General features: G+C 36.2%; 1 protein-coding gene across 14 annotated transcripts in view; it reads left to right on the top strand.

Moving 5' to 3' along the window:
* XRN1 (5'-3' exoribonuclease 1) overlaps positions 1-18,578 on the top strand; it is a 135,671-nt gene that overhangs the window by 60,238 nt on the left and 56,855 nt on the right. For 10 of the 14 annotated variants that reach the window (XR_012430769.1, XR_012430770.1, XM_005545990.4 and 7 more), the window contains 7 exons: positions 2,420-2,518; positions 4,627-4,742; positions 5,283-5,429; positions 9,917-10,006; positions 10,679-10,814; positions 16,293-16,349; positions 16,483-16,615. Coding sequence is in view for 9 of the 14 variants with exons in the window: in XM_005545990.4 (XP_005546047.2) it covers positions 2,420-2,518; positions 4,627-4,742; positions 5,283-5,429; positions 9,917-10,006; positions 10,679-10,814; positions 16,293-16,349; positions 16,483-16,615 (778 nt within the window). In the remaining 5 variants the exon portion in view is untranslated. Of the gene's footprint in view, positions 1-2,419; positions 2,519-4,425; positions 4,560-4,626; positions 4,743-5,282; positions 5,430-9,916; positions 10,007-10,678; positions 10,815-11,652; positions 11,771-12,624; positions 12,663-16,292; positions 16,350-16,482; positions 16,616-18,578 lie in introns of those variants that run through there. The other 4 variants (XR_012430771.1, XR_012430772.1, XR_012430773.1 and 1 more) reach the window with 4 other exon arrangements.

The following is an 18,578-nucleotide window of genomic DNA, read 5'->3' as shown; positions in this document are numbered from 1 at the left end:
GATACAAGATGAACTTGGAACATCTTGTTATGCCAGAAAGTAAGGAGGTGCTCAGAAGAATGGTGGGAGTATGTCATGTAAACATAAGAACCAGGTTGAGGGTACTACCACTGCCCAAATCTTGGATACTTTGAGAGATAAAATAATTAAATTCAGTAATGAATTATAAACCATTGGGGGAAAAACAGAAATTCATGATTCCATAGTGACAGTGAAAATATAAATAGGGAAAGGATGGGCTCTTGTCTGTAGTAGCATGTAAGAAGTAAATTTGGAGAGAGTGCTGCAGTTGAAAAACTGTTGTGCCACCATTATGATAAAGATTGAATCATGTAAGAATCATCTTTGGGAACTAAATCTAGGGTGAATTTTTTTTTTTTTTTTTAATCAGGAGCAGGATATTTGCATGGTCTTAGAATGTCTCCTACAGACTATTAGCTGCAAGGGAAACAAAAACTGTAATTATGAAGGAAAAAAATTGAGCAACATCTTGATGGTATAATCAAAGTTAACATTGCATTAAAGGACAGACAAACATTGTGTACCTCCAGATGTAATACCCTTCGGAGGACACATCACCTATACGGTATTCTGGCTGTGAATGTATTACCATAACCTAATTATGTGGAAGCATCAAACAAACCCAAAATGAGGAACTGGTTTTTTGTTTTTGTTTTTTTTACAAAAGTAGGTTGAAAAGGGAGGGACAAATTATATTCTTCAAAATGTAAATGTTGGCTGGGTATGGTGGCTCGCTCCTGTAATCCCAGCACTTTGGGAGGCCAAGATAGGCAATCACTTGAGGCCAGGAGTTCAAGACCAGGCTGACCAACACAGCGACACCTCATCTCCGCTAAAATTATAAAAATTAGCCGGGTATGGTGGCATATGCATATAATCCCAGCTACTTGGGAGGCTGAAAATGAGAATTGCTTGAACCTGGGAGACAGGTTGTAGTGAGCCGAGATGATACCACTACACTCCAGCCTGGATGACACAGCAAGACTCTGTTAAAAAAAAAAAAAAAAAAAAAAAAAACAATAACTTAAAAGATCAGTATCATAAAAGCAAAGAAAGGCAGTGGATACATTTTAGATTAAAGGATGCTAAAGAGATATGACAATTAAATGCAGTATCTGATCCTAGTCTGGATCTTGTAATAAAGGAAGAAAATAGTTCTATAAAGGACATTATTAGGTCAACTGACAAAAGTGGAATATGGATGGCAGCTTAGATAAAAGTATTATGTCAATGTAAATTTATATACTTAATAACTGTACTGTGATTATATAGTAAAATATCTATCTTAGGAAATATACACTGAAATATTTAGAGGTCAGGGACATGATATATGTAATATATACTCAAGGGGTTCAGAAAGATAACTATGTATAGGTAAATACACAGTACACAAATGTTAAAGTCATTTGTTTTACAATGCTAATAACAAAAGGTGAATCTGGATAAATTTTCTTTCTTTTTTTTTTCAAGACAGTCTTGCTCTATTACCCAGGATAGAATGCAGTGGCACAATCTGGGCTCACTGCAACCTCCACTTTTTTTTTTTTTTTTTTGCAACTTTTTGGTACTTTGAAATTATTTGCAAGTAAAAACTTAATTTAAAAAAGAATGATTGGGCCAAGCACAGTGGTATGCACCCGTAATCCCAGCACATTGGGAGGCCAAGGCGGGGGGCAGGGATTGGTTGAGCCCAGGAGTTTGAGACCAGCCTGGGCAACATGGCAAAATCCCATCTCTGCAAATAATTGAGCTTAGTGGTGCACACCTGTAGCTCCAGCTACTTGAGAGGCTGAGATGGGAAGATTGTTTGAGCCCAGGAAGCCAAGGCTGCAGCAAGTCAGCAAGCCGTGATAGTGCCACTGCACTCCAGCCTAGATGACAGAGCAAGACCCTGTTGCCAAAGAAAAAAAAAAAAAAAAATGGCCAGGTGCAGTGGCTTCCACCTATTATCTTACCACTTTGGGGAGACCAAGGCAGGAATATTACTTGAGCCCAAGAGTTCGAGGTTGCAATGAACTGTGATCTGCCACTTTAGCCTGAATGACAGTGAGATCCTGTCTACGGCCATACCACCCTGAACGCACCTGATCTCGTCTAACAGAGTGAGATCCTGTCAAAAAGAAAACAAAAGAAGAAAAAAGAAATTAACAACCATTAAAGCAATGATACAGTGACTCAAATTTACAGTATTGTAGATCCTGTCTCAAAAGAAGTTAACCATTAAAGCAATGATACAGTGACTCAAATTTACAGTATTTTCATACCCAGTTAACAAATTTCAAGAGAATTTCCACTATCCAACTTGTCATACTGTATTTCAAAAATAATAGTGTTCAAATAAGTTAAAAAATAAAATATACTGAAAGAGACTATACTGTGATTTTTTTTTTCTTCTAAGGTGCAGGATTCAGGTGATGTGATTACAGAAGGTAGGATTCGTGTGATTTTCAGCATTCCATGTGAACCCAATCTTGATGCTTTAATACAGAACCAGCATGTGAGTACAGTAGTTTGTATCGTTGCATTTTGAATTGATAATCTTAAAATATTAGGATATTTTTGCCACCTCATTTGAATTTATTTCAGATATTTTATTTAATACTGATTAGATTCTCTCTCCCAGTTGCAGCTGCTGTTTAAAAATCAGTGTGGAATCTGTGCTCAAAACTTCATGTAGACCTTTATGGGGGGAAATCACTGATATCCAATTATTAATCCATAGTGATTGTTAGGGATTATTGTGTTCAAGCTTATAAGATGCACATTGATTAGCACACTCTCTGGGAATAGATTTAGGTGTTTTAAACCTTTCATAATAATTCAGAGCCTGCATTTTTAGTTGCAAGTGACAAATGGCCTTTCTGCAAAGGCTGTATGTATCCACTCAGCTAAGAATGAACGGTCTCAATTCTAAAGAATATTGGAAAAATGCATTTAAGTTAACAGCATCTTTTTCAGGACTTTCTCACCAAAAAATTCCACTGGCTTTCTTATCTCCTGTTAAAACAGAGGGAAGGTTCTGATATCTGTCATTTGTTCTTATTGATTGGTTGGATAATTAGCTAAAATTAATTCACAATCAACCAACTATTGCTACTTAGGGGTTTTTTTCTCACACTAATAGTAAAATGTAAAGCTTTATATCCTGTGAAATGAATTTAAGGCATTACATATCAGCACACCCATGAGGAAACTTTATGTATGGAAGACAGTCATCCCTAAAATCTTACCATCTGGTGCCATTTGAAGAACAAATTTAGACAGCATAGTCAGGAAACCAGGAGAGTGGCTCATTAAATAAAGTAGCTGGAGATTTGTACTGGGAATCAGTGAAGGTTAAAGAACTTGTGTTCCTTCATCCCTGGCTTTTTCTAGATCTCGAAGAGCCTGTCCTCTTGTATAGTAGTATACAGTGTTGATGGGCATGCCTTCTTCAGTTTGGTTTCTGTCTCTTTACATACGTTTAACTTTCACTCCAGCTGCCTTCTTTTTCTACCACAACATTCTCAGCTACTTATTTTATATTTTCTAGGATGTTTGTGATGGTTTTAATGAATTTTAAATTATAGCAAAACCCATTATTTCTCAAAAGGAGTACTATTGGCCATTTGGGCAGGACAGTTATGTATTAAATAAAACTGTTTTGTATATGGCAGGACAGTTGGCATCTTTGGCTCAAGGGCATTAAGTACTAGTAGCCCATGCCAGTTATGGTAATTAAATGTGCCTCTACACATTTCTAAATGCTTGTTAGAAAAGTGTTGCTACTTATGTTTGAGACCTACTACCATAATTCTTTGAACTCTTCTGGAAAGCATACTTGATTTGTATTAGATTATTGCTCAATCTGATTATGTTCTTAAGTATATTTTATTGTTATGTACATGATGTTAGGAGTATATGGTAGTTTATCCTAGTTAGTATTAGATTCATCAGTCATTTGCTTCCTGTTTAAATATTATATGATCTGTTACTTACTTTTTTTAATGTGACAATATGTTTTCTTCCCTTAAGTATATAAATTAAGGTTACATTTCATTGACTGTATTAATTATGGGTCTATACATGCTTGTATATTTTCATATGATAGTAAATATTAGGGGAAAAGAATATTACTTATATCCATATATGAAGGACACTTTTAGTTTTTCTCAGTAGCAACTATTTTGATGACGTACCTGTTTTTTAATTCAGTCTAGTAATTATTGAGGCCTCATTTTGTCCCAAGTACTTTGCTAGGCCCTGCTTGGAATATGAAAATTAGTAGAAACAAAAACAAACAAAAAAGTTGCCTGTGGAGTTTGCCATTTAGTACTTACAGTAGAGTTTATTTCTTAAGACAGTTTCACAAACTGTATATTTCCTCCCCCCTTTTATCCATCCTTGGGAATTCTGTCCTTTAAGGAGAAAGAGAGAGGAGCAGAAAAATTCTGCCTACAGATCCTTTCAAAAAAAAGGGGAAATGGATCTAAGTGAAAATCCTTATATTGCCACAATCCAATGGTTAGTGATGTCTTGATTATCTCCAGATTTTAAAGGTAAAGAAATAACATTTAATGTAAACTTGTGTTTCCATAATTGACCTTTTTGTTTTTATATTTAAAGAAATATTCTATAAAGTACAACCCAGGATATGTGTTGGCCAGTCGCCTTGGAGTGAGTGGATACCTTGTTTCAAGGTTTACAGGAAGTATTTTTATTGGAAGAGGATCTAGGAGAAAGTAAGTTTATGTTAGAGAAATTTACTTAAAGTGGCAGAAAAATTAAATGATAAAGATTAAATGCTTAATATTTCAGTATTTATTTTCTTATTAATTGCTCTGAATTGTCTTAAAATTGTGCATAAATTTCTCTGATGGTAATCTTTCATCTGAATGGCACATGTTTTAGGTGGTTGGAAAAGACAGTTCTTATTTTTTAGCAGCTAATAAATTGAACCTTGAAAAAAGGTATCAGAGGGTGTGTGTGAACCTCAGTAGTATATTTCCTTGCATCTTGTTATTTCATTTTCCTCTATAGTTACATAATTTATTTACATGCTTTGTTAACTTGGGTTTTGAAGCTTTTCTTCTAGTTTTTCAATTACTGCTACTTTGGAAATAACCATAATAACTAAAATATAGAAGAATAATCAAAACTGAGCTTTTCTAAGAATTGAAAGCAAAACTTTTTATTCCTTGAACAATATTTTAAAACGTGTGTGTGTGTGTGTGTGTGTGTGTGTGTGTGTGCACGTGCGTGCATGTGTGGTTTAAATTCAGCCCTCATGGAGACCATAAAGCAAATGTGGGTTTAAATCTCAAATTCAACAAGAAAAATGAGGAGGTACCTGGATATACCAAGAAAGTTGGAAGTGAATGGATGTATTCATCTGCAGCAGAACAACTTCTGGCAGAGTACTTAGAGAGGTAAGTACCTAATAAGATCCTAGTAGTCATCCAGAATCTTAGGAAAATACTGTTTATTTTTTTGCTTACATTAGTTTTAGTGGACAAATATTTCCATTAGTAAAATCTGGCATATGTTACATGTAAACTTAATTTTGCATCATGGATTATCATAGCCACTAGCTAAAATTGAGTAGAAAAATACCATGTTATTAAAAAGAAAGTATGTAATGAGAATTGGCCTCCTTAGTTAAAATTTTTCTTAACTTACTATCATAAATTGTTCACTACTTTGCATACCTGTGTCAGCACTGAGAGGACTGATATGGATAAACAAAGCTCTTAGCATAGTGGATTTTTTCTGATTCTTAGAACTTTGTAGCTGCACAGGTTACTATTTTAGAATTATTGAATTTTATTGCTGAAATTATCAAGGAAATCAGCAAGTCAACTCATACCAAAAGTGAGAAAGCCAAGTACCAAGATTCACTGAGTTACTACTGACAAAGACTTACAGGATGTATGTTTTCATCTGATTCATAATTTAATGTTCTTTCTATTATTTCACTGGTTTCTAACCTTATATTTGAAGATATCTTTATTAGTTTCCTAGGGCTCCTATAACAAAGTACCACAAACTGGGTGGCTTAAACAACAGAAATTTATTGTCTCAACCAGTTCTGGTGACCAAAAGTCCAAAATCAAGATATTGCAGGACAATGATGGTCCCTCTGAAGGCACTAGGGAAGCACCTCTGTTCTACCTTCTCATAGCCTTATATATTATTTGGCTTGTAGATGCATCTCTCCAGACCTCCATGTTCATGTGATGTTCTTGCTGGGTGTCTCACATCATCTTTCATCTCTGTATGTCTGTCTCTGTGTCTTAATTTCCCCTTTTTATAAGAATACCAGTCAGATCAGAGCCCATGCTAATGACCACATTTTGTTTGACTGCCTCTACTAAAAACCCTATTTCCAAATAAAGTCACATTCCATAACTTCTGAGTGGGGCAGGACACAATTCAATCCCATATTACCATCTGGAAATTTAGATTGTTTCTTCTGTTCACTTTCTTATTTCTTTAAAAGGTCGTGTTTAAACTACTTTTTCTTAATTTTTTAACTTGACATATTTATGGATTTCCTACTGTGAGTGGCTTTCCTACCCTGAGCTTCAGTTTTCTTTGACTTCTACCACTCTGGATTCCCTCACACACATATTTCCTCTCTCACGAAAGTTTTATCAAGATTTTTTATTAAATATGTATTAAAAGTTTACTTCCTTAAGATGAAGTAAATGTTCACAGCTGGACGTTATGGAGTATTAAGATTACAGTTTATTTCTTGTACACATTTTTATTTTCTCTGCTGTTTTTTTCATTTGCTTCTTATCTACATTCACATAACAAATTCTTTGCCATAGCTGTTTACAGTGTGGTCAAACAGATCAGGTGATCGCTCAGTTCCATTTTCCTCTTGGAGACTTCTTTTAAAACCTCTGTCTTCCTGCTTCAGTTTGAACTGATTGCTCTCTACGGCTGTTGTGCAGCTCTCCTTCTGCAGTTTCCCGGTGCTGTTATCCTAGGAATTCAATTCTCTTCACCAGTCTGCCATATAGGATTCCTTCATTTTCTGACTCTCGTGCCTCACTCTTTCTGATTTATATCTCCATTTTGATAGAGCACTTACTCCAATAGCTTCCTGAGAAAACTTGCATGTCTGGAGATGTCTTTATTCTTCTCCTTCACTTGATTAATAGTTTGCCTAGGTGTAGAATCCTAGATTGGAGATTATTTTCCCTCAGTTTTGTTTTTGCTTTTGTTTTTGTTTTGTTTTGTTTGAGACAGAGTCTCACTCTGTCACCCAGGCTGGAGTGCACTGGCACAATCTCGGCTCACTGCAACCTCTGCCTCTCCAGTTCAAGTGATTCTCCTGCCTCAGCCTCCTGAGTAGCTGGGATTATAGGCACCTGCCACCATGCCCGGCTAAATTTTGTATTTTTTTCTAGTAGAGATGGGGTTTTACCATGTTAGTTTCAAACACCTGACCTCAAGTGATCTGTCCGCCTTGGCCCCCCAAAGTACTGGGATTACAGGTGTGAGCCGCCATACCTGGCCTTCCCTCAGAATTTTGAAGCCACTGTTCGATTCTCTTCTCATTTCCATATTGCTGTTGATAAATCCTGTGCCGTTCCGATTCTGAATTTCTGTATGTGATCTGTTTTCATTTTCTGAAATCTTTTTAGCACCTTTCATTTATTGGTGCTTTTTAATAATGTGAGGATGTGTGCCTTGGTATGGATCTTTTTTCTTCCCTTCTCCTGTTCAGCTCTTTCAGGCTTGAAACCGATGCCCTTCCATTCTGAGAAACTTTCTTGTATTATTTCTTTGATAATTTTCTCCTCACTATTTTTTTCCTGCTTTCTATTTCTGGGAATCCTTTTAGTTAAATCTTAGACTGTCTGGATTGATCCTCTTAGTTTTATCTCTCCTCATCCATTTCCTATATTGTTATACTTCTGTTCTACTCTGGGAAATTCATTCAACTTTATTGTTTATCATTTAAAATTTATATTTGATTTAATCATTTTAATTTTTAAAAGTGTGTCCTTATTCTCTGGCTATATATAGCATCTTGTTCTTACAGTGAATGGAATATCTTCATTTATTTCTCTGAAGATAATTCTAGGATTTTTCCTTCTATTTTTTGTGTTTTCTGTTTTCTCTAATTGCTTTTTTTCTTCCTGTTTGATTTAGTCTCTCTTTCAATGTTAAAGTTTTGTTGTTGTTCTTGTCTGGTGATTCTTTGATATCCAATTATATTTAAGAATGAGGCACTAAATAGCTGATTGGAAATTTAGTGTACTTAGGTGGGGCTTATCAGGTGGATCAGGAGGGACTTTGCCTATTTCTACAGAGGACCTCCTAGTATCACTACCTGCATGTTTATCTTTTCTTTCTCTGAGAGGTGGCCTCCAGCCTTTTCCTTGGCAGTGGATATAAATGTAGTGGATTAAACTGATTGCCAGTGTTCTGGAAGTTAACCAGGGAAAGAAGGTTTCATTACCAAGTGGATACTGTGATGCACCTTCCAGATCACTTTTCAAGACTGAAAGACCTATCCCCTTGCAGCAGGAATGCTGCTTTCTGACAGCCCTGAGCTGTGAGCCCTCGTCAGTAATTGCCTGGATGAAGAGAACTGCCTCACCTAAAGTTACTTTCCCTTCCCACAACCGCCACAAATCAATGCCTGATCTGTAAGGAGGTGTAGAAGCCCAGACATTCTGATTGCCCCAATTCATGGCAAGTCTGAAGGGCCATCCCAGTTTGAGATCTTTGTGCGGCTGGCCAAGGAATTCATTGAGAATTAGTCACAACCCAACCTCTTCCCATGCCCAATTGTGCTTTCTTCCTCTCCCTTCCCTTTCACAGGTGTTGATCACACAAGCACTCCCTACTAAACTTTCTGCATGCTTATCTCCATCCCAGAGTCCATTCCTAGAGACCTTATGCTTCCTAGTGACACATGGTATAGTATTTATGCTTTCATTAATTCCCTGTTTTCAGTATAACACCTGTCCTCTCCTCCTTATGCCTTCCTCACCCCCAAGTCCCTGTGACTGGTATACACAAGGCTATAGTATCAATTTGACCTCTCTAAAATATACGCTACAGGTCATATGCTGGGGTGGCAGGCAGGCAACCACATGACAGTATAACTGCTTGTTATACAAACTTTAAATCTTACTAAACCTCACCCCACACTTTCAAATGTACCTGGAACGTATAATTCCTGAACTTTTTCAGAGTGTTCTGTGTTTTAAATCAACTTGCTGCTTATTGACTTCCCCACTGGTAGTTCAGGATTCAACTTATTCCTGTCTGTCAAATCAGATAACATTCATTCATCCAGTTTCCAATTTCTAAAATTTTAACAGGTTATATATGCCACCAGATGCTGTGCTTCGTTTTTCATCTGTCTCTCTAGGTCTATGCTCTTTTTTTTTTTTTTTTACTATATTGTCATTTTAATGGATTGGAGAGGGATGGAAGATAAGCACATTTGTTCAGTTTGCTATGTGTATCCAAAAGTCTTGCACTCTTCAGAAAAAAATGGAGTTTTGAGGATTATCAGAAAACGCTTTTAATCTATTTTAATTTATTGTATTGTGGAGTGCTCTAGTTTTGTTGTGAAAATTAGAAAATCTATAGATACCATTTTTGTCTATCAGCTGTCATTATAATGAAAGAGGGTAGAGACAGTAATTGAAGTTTATTGTAAGTTTATGACTTGAACCTTAGCCAGTGGGAGTTTTTTGAGGGCTTAGGAGTACTCTGACTTACCAGTCTTACACTTTCTATCGCTTTTAATAATATCCCTTATTAGTATTATAATAGTCCTCAATAAGCTTTATATGTCTCTTTAGGATCTGAAATTATTACATAGGAAGTTTATCTGAAGTTAACCATATGTATTTTAAGACAATATTTTTGTTTGTTTGACCAGAGCTCCGGAACTATTTAGTTATATAGCCAAAAATAGCCAAGAGGATGTGTTCTATGAAGATGACATTTGGCCTGGAGAAAATGAGAATGGGTAAGCAAGATTTATGGTATTTATTACCTCGTAGTTCGGTTGAGTGTTTTCAATGACAGGTGCAGCCAGCTGGTTTGTCAAGAATTTCATATTACTTTTTTTTTCTTTTTGAGACAGATTCTTACTCTGTTGCCCAGGCTAGAATGCAGTGGCTCAAATAGCTCACTTCAGCCTTGGTTACCTGGACTCAAACAATCCTTCTACCCTCAGCCTCCTCCTGAGTTAGCTGGGTCTGTAGGCGTATGCCTCCACATTTGACTAATTTTTTTTTAAATTTTTTGTAGAGACGGGGTCTCATCATGTTGCCCAGGCTGGTCTCAAACTCCTGGGCTCAGGCCATGCTCCTTGGCCTCCCAAAGTGCTGGGATTACAGGCGTGTCCTATTACTTCTTTTTGGTTTTTGTTTTGTTTTGTTTTGTTTTTGCATTGTTTCATTTTTGCTTTTAAGAGCTTAACAAATTTTCTTTCGTTTCTATCAACAAATACTTTTAAACCAATCTTTTGGTGTGTCTTTTAATTACTAAGAGGTAATATGTCCATATTATATTAGATTTATACTTAGTCCCAATTAAGTTCAGTACTATTATTAGTGATATAAGTTTGATGTCTTTTATAATTTATAGCCCCGAGAAAGTTTTAATCAAATTTTAAAAATTATTGTTTTTGCTTTAGTGCTGAGAAAGTTCAAGAAATTATTACTTGGCTAAAAGGACATCCTGTCAGTACTTTATCTCGTTCTTCTTGTGATTTACAAATTCTGGATGCAGCTATTGTTGAGAAAATTGAGGAAGAAGTCGAAAAGTGCAAGGTACTAACTTTCAGTAACCAAGATTATTGATGAGATTTGGAATTAAATGGACTATACTTTACAAATAATTCATTTGTATTTCAACCAAATAAAACATATACTTAGTGATTCTAATTAGTATCAGATAATCCCACAATTTTAAAAAGTTCTAACCGTTTACAGTAGCTATTAGTAGCCAATAGTGTTATACCAAATTTATATTGTATAACACTAATATGTTAATGGCTCCATTAGCCATTATAACTAATGATAAACTTATAAAATTATATTTTCAACGTACAAAAGCCATAGCATTTAAATTTTATGCCCTTGTAGTGTTTCCAATATTGAGAATTAATATTTTGTGATTTTAGTTACAATAGAAAGTTTGAGAATAAGGTTAATAATCCCCTATTTCTTCCTGTTCTAACTACAATCTTTTTTTTTTTCTTTGAGACAGAGTCTCTCTCTGTTGCCCAGGCTGGAGTGCAGTGGCACGATCTCGGCTCACTGCAACCTCCGCCTCCCAGGTTCAAGCAAATTCTCCTTCCTCAGCCTCCCGAGTAGCTGGGTTACAGGTGCCTGCCACCATGCCCAGCTAATTTTTGTATTTTTTAGTAGAGATGGTGTTTCGCCATGTTGGCCAGGCTGGTCTTGAACTCCTGACCTCAGGTGATCCTCTCGCCTCAGCCTCACAAAGTGCTGGGATTACAGGCTTGAGTCGCCACGCCTGGCCTCTGACTACATTCTTTAAGGACACAGTTCATCTTTTTGTAGCACAAAAAAATTTAATTGACTTTTGACAATCAATTCTAAAATGTACTCTTGTTTTTGTTTTTGTTTTTGTTTTTTGAGACAGAGTCTCACTCTGTCACCCAGGCTGGAGTGAAGTGGCGCGATCTCGGCTCACTGCAACCTCCGCCTCCCATATTCAAGCGATTCTCCTGCCTCAGCCTCCCGAGTAGCTGGGATTACAGGTACCTGCTCCCACGCCCAGCTAATTTTTGTGTTTTTTAGTAGAGATGGAGTTTTGCCATGTTGACCAGGCTGGTCTTGAACTCCTGACCTCAGGTGATCCACCTGCCTCAGCCTCCCAAAGTGCTGGGATTACAGCCGTGAGCCACCGTGCCCAGCCTAAAATGTACTTTTCTTACTCATACACTCATTGAGTTACTAAAAATTTTTGAAATCCCTTGATCTCTCCTATTTCTTATGTCTTGCTTTCTTTTACGGAGTAAACTTTTATAGTAGAGTTGTGCATTTTATCTATAGAAAATGAATTGATTATTTTGCCTTTTTCAACTTTTTATTTCATTTTTCACACATTTGCCCGTTGTATTAAAATGCTGTTGCTTTGCCAATACGGCATTCTGTTGTTTGAACTAATTGCAGAATAAGTTAAGAACTGGGCTCTGGAGCTGTCTCCCCTAACACCCTGAGTTTGAATCGGTTTTTTAATATTAATAACCTTTGGCAAGATACTTAACCTCTCCTTCCATACCTCTGTTTCCTCATAGGTAAAATGAGAATAAAATAGTACCTGCCTTAGAGTGTCCTCAAAAAGATTAACCGAGTTAATACTGAGTAAACTACTTCTAATAATGCCTAGCTATTATTAATGCCTAATAATGCTTAGATGCTTTTATTATTTTTTAAATTATCCTATCACACACTGAAGAGCCGTGGTTATAGTCTAGAAAATCAACACTAGATGACTCTTTTTCTCTTTAGGAAAAAATATAAGGCTTAGAGCCAAGAGTTTAATTTTTGAAAGGTCATTGATATTCAGCTGAGGATAGAAAGCCTGTATTTCTTTTTAATTGCCTTTCAGTGTAGAGTGAAATCAGTTTGTTCAGCATCATTTTTGAGGTAAGTTTTCCAGTTAACAAATCTTTAAAACCTTAAGCCCTCCCACCCCCAGTTTTAAGCCATTTGGATTCAGAGCTTTCTAAAATGTTTCACACATTTTCCCTTTACTTTACAAATAGAAGATGCATATACAACGTTTTAGTCTATTATTTTGATTACATTTATTTTTTTATTTTATTTTATTTTATCTTTTTGAGATGGAGTATCGCTGTGTCTCCCAGACTGGAGTGCAGTGGCGCCATCTCGGCTCACTGTAAGCTCCACCTCCCCGGTTCACGCCATTCTCCTGCCTCAGCCTCCCGAGTAGCTGGGACTACAGGCGCCCACCACCACGCCTGGCTAATTTTTTGTATTTTTAGTAGAGACAGGGTTTCACTGTGTTAGCCAGGATGGTCTCGATCTCCTGACCTTGTGATCCACCTGCCTCGGCCTCCCAGAGTGCTGGGACTACAGGTTTGATTACATTTTTAAAAATATATGTGCATATAGGCCAGGTGCAGTGGCTTATGCCTGTAATCCCAGCACTTTGGGAGGCTTAGGCGGGCGGATCACCTGAGTTTAGGAGTTCGAGACCAGCCTGGCCAACATGATGAAACCCTGTCTCTAATAAAAATACAAAAATTAGCCAGGCATGGTGACAGGTACCTGTAATCCCAGCTACTCGGGTGGCTGAGGCAGGAGAATCACTTGAGCCTGGGAGGTATAGGTTGCAGTGGCCTGAGACCATGCCACTTCACTCCAGCCTGGGCAACAGAGTGAGACTCCATATCATTATTTATATATATGTATGTGTTAAAATTTATATGTTTATAAATTAAATGTTTACATATTAAACATTTAATGTTTATATGTTAAATATTTAATATATATTAACTTCATGTCCTTTAATATATATAATATGTAATCATATATATTATATATATAATCATATATGTGCATATAGATAAGACAGGAGTTTTCTTAAACCTGTTAATGTGTCAGGGAGGTGCAGTTATGAGGTTTTTTTTTTTTCTTTCAGGATTATGTTACTAGGGCAATAAAAGAAGGAGAAAAAAACTAAAAAATAAATACAACAATTCTGAAGATAATTTAAACTTTTCTAAGTAATGCAGGATCATCATTAAAAGTATCAGTAGTTGGCTGGGTACGGTGACTCACAGCTGTAATCCCAACACTTTGGGAGATGGGAGGATCACTTGAAGTCAGGAGTTTGAGACCAGTCTGAGCAACAGCTGCACAAAAAATTAAAAAATTAGCCAGGCGTGGTGGCACATGCCTATAGTCCCAGCTGCTCGGGAGGCCAAGGCAGGAGGATCACTTGAGCCAGGGAGTTTGTGGCTACAGTGAGCCATGATCACATCACTGCGCTCTGGCCTGGGCGACAGAGCAAGACTTTGTCTCACAAAAAAAAAAAAAAAAAAAAGTCAGTTTTCTTGTTGGAACGTGGTTTCCAAACTCAGCTAATTATCAAAATTACTGGCAGAACTTTGCTTCTATACCTCTATTTCCTCATTAGTAAAATTAGAATAAAATTCTGGGGTCCATTTCTAGAGCAATTCTGGGTTCCACCTCTAGAGCAGTGCTTCTCAAACTTTCAGATACAAACAAATCACCAGTGAATCTTGTTAAAATACAGTTCTCGTTTGGTAGGTCTAGGGTGTGACTTGAGATTCTGCATTTCTTTTTCTTTTTTTTTTTTTTTAAACAAGGTTTCACTCTTGTTGCCCAGGCTGGAGTGCAATGGCATGATCTCGACTCACTGCAACCTCTGCCTCCCGGGTTCAAGCGATTCTCCTGCCTCAGCCTCCTGAGTAGCTGGGACTACATGCATGCACCACCATGCTCGACTAATTTTGTATTTTTAGTGGAGACGGGGTTTCTCCATGTTGGTCAGGCTTGTCTTGAACTCCTGACCTCAGGTGATCCACCCACCTCGGCCTCCCAAAGTGCTGGGATTACAGGCGTGAGCCTCTGCACCTGGCCAAGATTCTGCATTTCTAATAAGCTCTTAGGTGATCACATTTTGAGTAGCCAGTCCGCAAACTTCTCATACATTAGATATGGATTGGGCCTATTGTGAACATTACCCAGCTTATTCCTTTTCCTGATGAATCGGTTTTGATCCATGTCCTCTAATCAATGCCATAGTGTGATAATGCCTATGAATGTCTTAGAGCATATGGGTTGTTTTTTGATATGCAATACCCCACTGTGCCTGCTCTTTAAAGTTCCCTTAAATCTCTTCATAGTCTTTCCTTTGGCTGTTGTGTGTCTTTTAGTGCATCTAGTCTGCTGTGGGCTGACAGCATAGATACTTTGTCATTAAAGCCTTCACTGTTCACTGTGTTAAGATTGTAATGTCTCCCCCTACTGCTATCCTCCTTAACTGCTTCATTTTTCTCTAGGCTTTTTACCTTCTAACATGCTATATATCTTCCTTATTTTGTTTCTTGTATATCTCCCTCAACTAGAGTAAAAGAACAGTTCACTGCTTTATCTCCAGCACCTAGATTAATCAATATATAGCACACAAATAGATCTCGGTAAATATTTATTGAAAGAATAAATGAAATGTCTCTTAACAAAAGAAAGTAGACACTGTTTAAAGGCTTGAGCATTTTATAGTATGTAAATACATGAACCCTATAGTTTATGGACTCTATAGCCTGGATCTGTTCTGTGTCCTTTTGTACTTATTCCCATAAGCTATGTTCTAAAGAGAGGTGGCTGCCATATAATTAAACAGCTGTAATTTTTAAAATTAGGTAAGAATTAACTTCAAATTTTTTTAGTATGAATAGTAGTTTATGAATTGCAAAGGATATAAATTTTTCTCATGTTTTTATTAGATAGAACAGGGAATATTTCCATCTTACAGATGGAAGGAAGCTGATGCCTAAGGTAGTTAAGTGTGAGTTCACAGAACTAGGAAGTATCAAAGATAGGAGAAGAGTCTTCCAGCATTTTTTAGATAATGAAAAGATTCTAATATCGAATTTTACAATAAATTCAAAGCAAAGAGTTTTGTCAAATGATTGCCACCATAATTTTTATAAGTGGCCACAAAATTCATGGTATTGTCATAGGTCAGTACTTGATACTTTTTTAAAATATATAAATCTTTGTTGGCCATTGTATGTAATTCTTTTTATAGTTACAAAAAAGACATTTGAATAGGATAGCATTTATATAAAGTCCAAAACAGACAAATGTAATATTTTGTGTTAAAAGTAACGTTACTTCCGGAAAGGGTAGTAACTGGGAGGAGATGGAAGAATTTCTTTTGTTGTACTTAGCAGTGTTGTTTCTTGAACCAGGTATAGTTATACATAGATACACTATAAAACTTCATTGGCCTATATACATATAATTTTGCATTTTCCTCCCCATGCTGTCTTATACTTCAACAAAAAATTTTACTTTAAAGTTTTAAAATGATAATTTAGGCTACAGGCATTTTATATGTGTTTATTTTATTTTTTCTTGCTGCAGCTGCAGAAATTTAAATATTTTTAAAATTAATCACTTCATTTGGCTTTTTAAAATTCAGACATGTAGAAGTAGTGAGTAGTTTAGTGATTTTATAATTTTATATTTTAAAAATATTTAACAATTTTTCCTTTTCCTCAGCAAAGAAAGAATAATAAGAAGGTGCGAGTAACAGTGAAGCCCCATTTGCTATACAGAGTAAGTTTCCTATCAAAGAATTTAGAGTTGTTGCTTTCACTTTGAATTCATGGAAGGAACAAAAATGTTTTCAGTATATCAGTAGGAAAACTTTTTTTTTTTTGATTAGAATTAATAGCTTTCTTCTCTTCAGCCTTTAGAACAGCAACATGGAGTCATTCCTGATCGGGATGCAGAATTTTGTCTTTTTGACCGTGTTGTAAATGTGAGAGAAAACTTCTCAGTTCCAGTTGGCCTTCGAGGCACCATCATAGGAATAAAAGGAGGTAATATCCTAATACTTGAAATGTCTTCAACTTAGTTTATATTGTAAAGTAATACACAGGCTTGTTTGTTTTTTATATCTAACCAGAAAGTGACTATAAATCAGGAACAAACTAGATCTTTTTATGTTTTAGTTAAAATTTTCTTAGGTTATACTTTTCAGAGAAAAAACTCTTCTGTTTTTTATTGTATAATCTGTAAAGAGATTAAAAGGAGGAGAAACTGAGAAGGGGCTGCTGAGAATTTAGTAGTTTTATATCACATTAAAATTATGCAAGATCTTGGTGAGCATACATATGTTTTCATGAAACTGATAAAGAATTTTCATTGCTTCTCCCGAGTTAAACATTTGTCTAATCTTGCTCAGAGCTTTATTTTAATCATAATCACTAAGTTTCTGAGATTAAATACATATTACGTTAGTTACAGTTAAAAGATTTGAAAATTAAATGTGTATTTTAATTTGGACTTTATGAATACAACTAAATTACATATATAAAACAGACCTATCAATCTGTTGCACAACAGTGTGCATACAGTTCACATTACTGTACCATACACTTAAAAGTGGCTAAGATGGCGAAAAAAAAATCAGAGAAGGGGAAAAAAAAGGAAGCAGCAGCTAAATAGCTGAATGTGCCCTCAAAGATATTCCAGGAATAACCAGATTTATAGCATAGATTCAAAAAAAAGTTAGTGCCAGCATGAAGCAGTATCATGCACCCAGGGGTCAGTGTTCTGGCAGCACTGTTCCTCTATATATATCCCAGGCATCAGACTTCTTGGTCTCACTATCCCAAAAGTAGGAAGAACAGGCAGGCCACTAGCTGAAGAGAACTGCTTAATTAGTGCCAGCAATGTGCCAGGCACTAACACATTTTGCTTTTAACCCTCACTATCACCCAAGGGGTGGTCTCACCTGAGAAGTTAAGTAACCTTCCTGTGTTTACATAGATAAGTGGCAGAGCTGGGATTTGAGCTCCTTCCCCTAATTCCTACCTAAATTTGAACAGTGGTTCTGTACATTTTCCATTTGTAGATCCTCTTTGAATATCTTCCTGCCCATATAACTAAAAGAATTTTCTTCCCTAATTTTGTTTTTTACTTTTTTGGAAGACTCACTATTGTTAAGATGTCAGTGAAATCAGTTGCTTTGATTTGTAGAGTCAAAGAATCCTGATCAAGATCCCAGCAGCCTGTTTTGTAGAAATTGATAAGCTGGTTGTAAAATTTATTTTAAAAGCAAAGGCTTTAGACTAACCAGAAAAAATTGAAAAAGAAGGACAAAGTTGGAGAATTTATCCACCTGATTTCAAAACTTTACAAAGCTGGAGTAATGAAAAACAGTGTGAATTAATGTAAAGATGGCATATAGATCAGTGGAATATAATTAGAGTCCTGAAATAGACCCAGACGTATATGGTCAATTGATTTTACAACAATGTGCCAGGATAATTTGATGAAGAAGGGATAATGTCTTTAACAAGTGCTGTTGTCCTCATTAGTATAGTGGTGAGGAAAAAAAATGTAATTTAATTTAAAAATCGTGCTGTATATATTGAGGACTTGTTTAATGTAAAAGAAAAAATGGTGTTGGAACAATTAGACACCATATGCAAAAAAAAAAAAAAAATCCACAACTCCTTACCTTACATCTTCTATAGAAATTAGCTCAAAATGAATCAAAGACCTAAATGTAAGAGCTAAAAGTATAGAACTTTAAGGAGAAAATCTTAGTAACCTAGAATTAGGTAAAGATGTCTTAAATAACACACAGAGAGTCTGAAAGAAAATTGCCAGCCAGGTGCCGTGGCTCACACTTGTAATCCCAACACTTTGGGAGGCCAAGGCAGGAGGATTGCTTGAGCCCAGGAGTTTGAGACAAGCCTGGGTAACAAAGTGAAACTCTGTCTTTACTAAAAAATTTTTTTAAATTAGCCAGTCATGGTGTTGTGCACCTGTACT

The sequence above is a fragment of the Macaca fascicularis genome, chromosome 2, assembly GCF_037993035.2.
Source record: "Macaca fascicularis isolate 582-1 chromosome 2, T2T-MFA8v1.1".
Taxonomy (NCBI): Eukaryota; Metazoa; Chordata; class Mammalia; order Primates; family Cercopithecidae; genus Macaca; species Macaca fascicularis.
Note: the sequence above shows the minus strand (reverse complement) of the source record. Positions and strands in the feature narration are given on the sequence as shown.